Source organism: Oncorhynchus mykiss, chromosome 32 (genome assembly GCF_013265735.2).
Source record: "Oncorhynchus mykiss isolate Arlee chromosome 32, USDA_OmykA_1.1, whole genome shotgun sequence".
In the NCBI taxonomy this organism is placed as follows: Eukaryota; Metazoa; Chordata; class Actinopteri; order Salmoniformes; family Salmonidae; genus Oncorhynchus; species Oncorhynchus mykiss.
This window is the reverse complement of record NC_050572.1, coordinates 29,488,559-29,491,778: the sequence shown is the minus strand read 5'-3', so window position 1 is coordinate 29,491,778 and position 3,220 is coordinate 29,488,559. Positions and strand designations below refer to the sequence as shown.

The 3,220-nt window shown below is 44.4% G+C and overlaps 1 protein-coding gene across 1 annotated transcript; it reads right to left on the bottom strand.

Moving 5' to 3' along the window:
• Nucleotides 1–300: 300 nt before the first annotated feature.
• LOC110488238 (protein rapunzel) lies at nt 301–2,902 on the bottom strand. Its single transcript, XM_021560381.2, has 2 exons — nt 2,813–2,902; nt 301–1,808 (listed from the first exon to the last, which is right to left on the bottom strand). The coding sequence occupies exon 2, from the start codon at nt 1,786–1,788 to the stop codon at nt 1,093–1,095; it is 696 nt and encodes a 231-aa protein (XP_021416056.1). The 5' UTR covers nt 1,789–1,808; nt 2,813–2,902; the 3' UTR covers nt 301–1,092.
• Between the last annotated feature and the right edge of the window lie 318 nt (nt 2,903–3,220).

The following is a 3,220-nucleotide window of genomic DNA, read 5'->3' as shown; positions in this document are numbered from 1 at the left end:
ACTTTAGAAGGTCGTAGCTTAGCTCAGTTTTTGATCGGTATTATCAATCGCAAACTGTATCTCTCAAATCAAGCAAGGTCCCTAGGTTGGGAACCCCTGATGTATGGTGTCATAGGCAACATAGCAAACTTTCCCCATGTATGGCTATTCTTTACTGTAAGACCAATATAACATGTTTTAGGTCTATCCATAATCTTTAGGTCAGGTCAAGATAACTAATAGGGGCAGTGCTCTACAATTCTGTGTGTGTGAGAGAGAGAAATGGTACTAGGCGTTCAGTCATATATCTTGTACATACTGTAATATTGGTCATGATTTAGACTTCTTTATTGAAGACAAGAGTATAATAGATTACCATACCAGAGCAAGTATTGGCAGGTAGCCTAATATAAGGCAGCTGAATGAACACAAATTCAAACTAGGAACAATTACCACAATAACAGAGAGTTCAGTTAACCAAAATAAACATGCAGTTTTGTGGACAAACAAACAAAACGTATTTTGATTGCTTTAACAGTGAATTTGGTTTTCCATCTATTCATAATACACATAATATATTATTTCCTTGTTTTACTTGGTCCACTTGAATGAGTGTGGTTGCTGAGAAAGTGGGAACCACTTCTCTACAGTTTTAACCACAAAACTCTACTTCTAACCCACCGAAGCTCCCTTCAATCGCTGGCCCTGTCGACAATCAACCCTTAGCCCCTACCCCTTGACACTTGTGTTGATCGGAATAAATTGGACAGGTCTAAGCAAAATATTTGGCAAAAATTCCACCATGCCTCTCAGAGGGCACGGTGGAGCTACAGCCATATTGTGCGTACCTATCCAGTTCTAACAAGGGGGTTAGAGCAGGGGTGGCCATCCCTCCTCCTGGATAACAACTGGGTCTGCAGGCTTTTATTCCATCCCTGCTCTAACATATCTGGTTTAGCTAATTAGGCTCAAGATGAGCAGCTGATTAGTAGAATCAGATGTATTCGAGCAGGGCAGAAACACCCAGGACATACTGCACACCCAGTAGCACTTCAGGACTGGGAGTAGGGGTTATTTCTGGACAGGGCCCCCACCTCTCCCATTTCCCAAGCTTTAGGGCGGACTCCCCTCCTCCTCTTTGCACTGGCTCAAAATCTCCTGCATCTTGGCTTGGATGTCCTCCACGCGCTTGGCCCACTTCTCCCGCACCTCTTCCTCGTCGTCCTCCGTCACCGCTGTGTAGGCCATGAGAGCGATCAGGCCGATGTGGAACAGGTGGCCCAGGTGAGAGCACCGGTGCTCCATAACCCTGCGGTCTCCGTCGCAGTGCTCCAGGTACACCTTCAGCAGGGACCTTCCAAACACCGACCCGGTGCCCATGACGCCTCGGTAGTACACGTCCAGGCTCAGGTCACTCTTGTCCCTCTCGTAGGCCCGCTCGAAGTTGGCCATGTGGCGCCGCGCTCCCTCTGGGTCCTTCCTCACCATCGTCACCATGGAGCTGAAGGCAGAATACTGGTGCTTGATGTACTCTTCATACTTGCCGAACGTCTCATTGACCTCGTCTACACGGATCTGCCGCAGGCACTGATGGTTTTTCGCCGAGATGCTCTGCAACTTGCCGTGTACCACCTGGAAGTCCTTGTCCAGGGCGTGCGCCTCCTCGCCCACCAGGCCTGTGCGCACCACCCCCACAAGGGAGGAGACGATGCCGAAGAGGGGGTCAATGGACGAGGCGAAGGAGGAGACCTTCTCCACACAACCCAACACCTTGGCCGCTGTCTTTCTGATTTGCCCGGCCTCAGCCATTGCTGTTAGCGTCTGTGACTCTGACAGAGAGAGCGAAAAATATAATGATGAAGAGAAAGAGAAAGCAAAAGGAGAGAGAGAGAGAGACAGTGTCAGGCTGTTGTGTGAGGATAGTCAATGAACCGAACAGTTTCTATTTCAGTTTGTCTTGTAGATGGGGGAGATCGACCAATGTTTCACAATAATCTTATTACTTTTAATGCTGCTGAAAAAATTGGGCATCTTAGTTCTCAAGTTGCATTCCACACATGCATTATGTTACTTTGTGTCTTTTAGCTTTATGTATCAAGCTACAGTTTTAATACTCCTGAGTAACACCTCTCACAAAGCCTCTAGTTGTGTAGTAAGTAACAAGTCACTAGGCCAGGGCAACAAGTCAATAATGACTTCGGTTCAGAAGCCAAGATTAACTGTTATATCTTATTTGAGATAGAAAGACATGGTCTCTAATTCTAAGAGAACATATCTTTCATTATAAATCTTTTCATATTTATGGCTGTTAGCAATCAGTTGGAATCAAGTACAGTATTTCATTCAGATACAGGGCTTCTAAATTCAAATCTCACACAGGACAACATACATTTGGGTCACCTATGAAAGGGAGTGTATGTTGTCCTGTGTGTGTACACTAACTGATTTGTGTGGCTCTGCAAATCGTATACAACCCTAGTTCATAGCTTAGCTCTTACTCATCATGCCCAAGGGGAAAAAATCTGGAAGACCAGTGGGTGTGTCGCCTTGATACATTAAATACAATCATTGACCTCCTATTACACCGGCAGGATTTTCTAAAGAAAAACAAAATGATAAAGGCACATGCCAATGTACTGTACATCAATTCAGAGATCCATTTGAGTAAATCACATTAATTTTGATCTAACTACACTCATTTCCTGTTTCTCCAACTACAAACATGTATCATGAACCACTGATTTCCCTTTTGACTTAAATATAAAGTGTTATTTTTCAGATAAAATCTCAAAAGATAATACAAAGCCCTTAAGGCTAAATATCTTCTGTTTACCTGAGGTCAAGCTGTTGTTATCCTTCTCTTTATACAAGCTGTCAGTATTTCCAAGCGACCATTTTCCAAGAGTCCCCCAGTCTGAGAAGCCCAGCCTACTTTCTGCCATATAAGGACAGAGGAACAAGGAAACATGACTCTTGTTTGGGCTGTGCTGATTGGATGGAGGGGGAAATGCAGCTGGCTGCTTTGTGGCTGTAAACCAAGCAGAGGCAAAGCAGGATGTCTATTGTTTTAGGCATATCAAATGCATCCACACCTTCAGTAGCAAGAGTTTTTAATAGTGCTGTGAATGTAGGGATAAGGGTAGAGGGAATCCATCAGAATAGAATATGTGTGTACAATTTGCATGGCAATTCTTTATTTTCTGCTCTCATAGTACGAAACCAACACACCACAACTATCTCA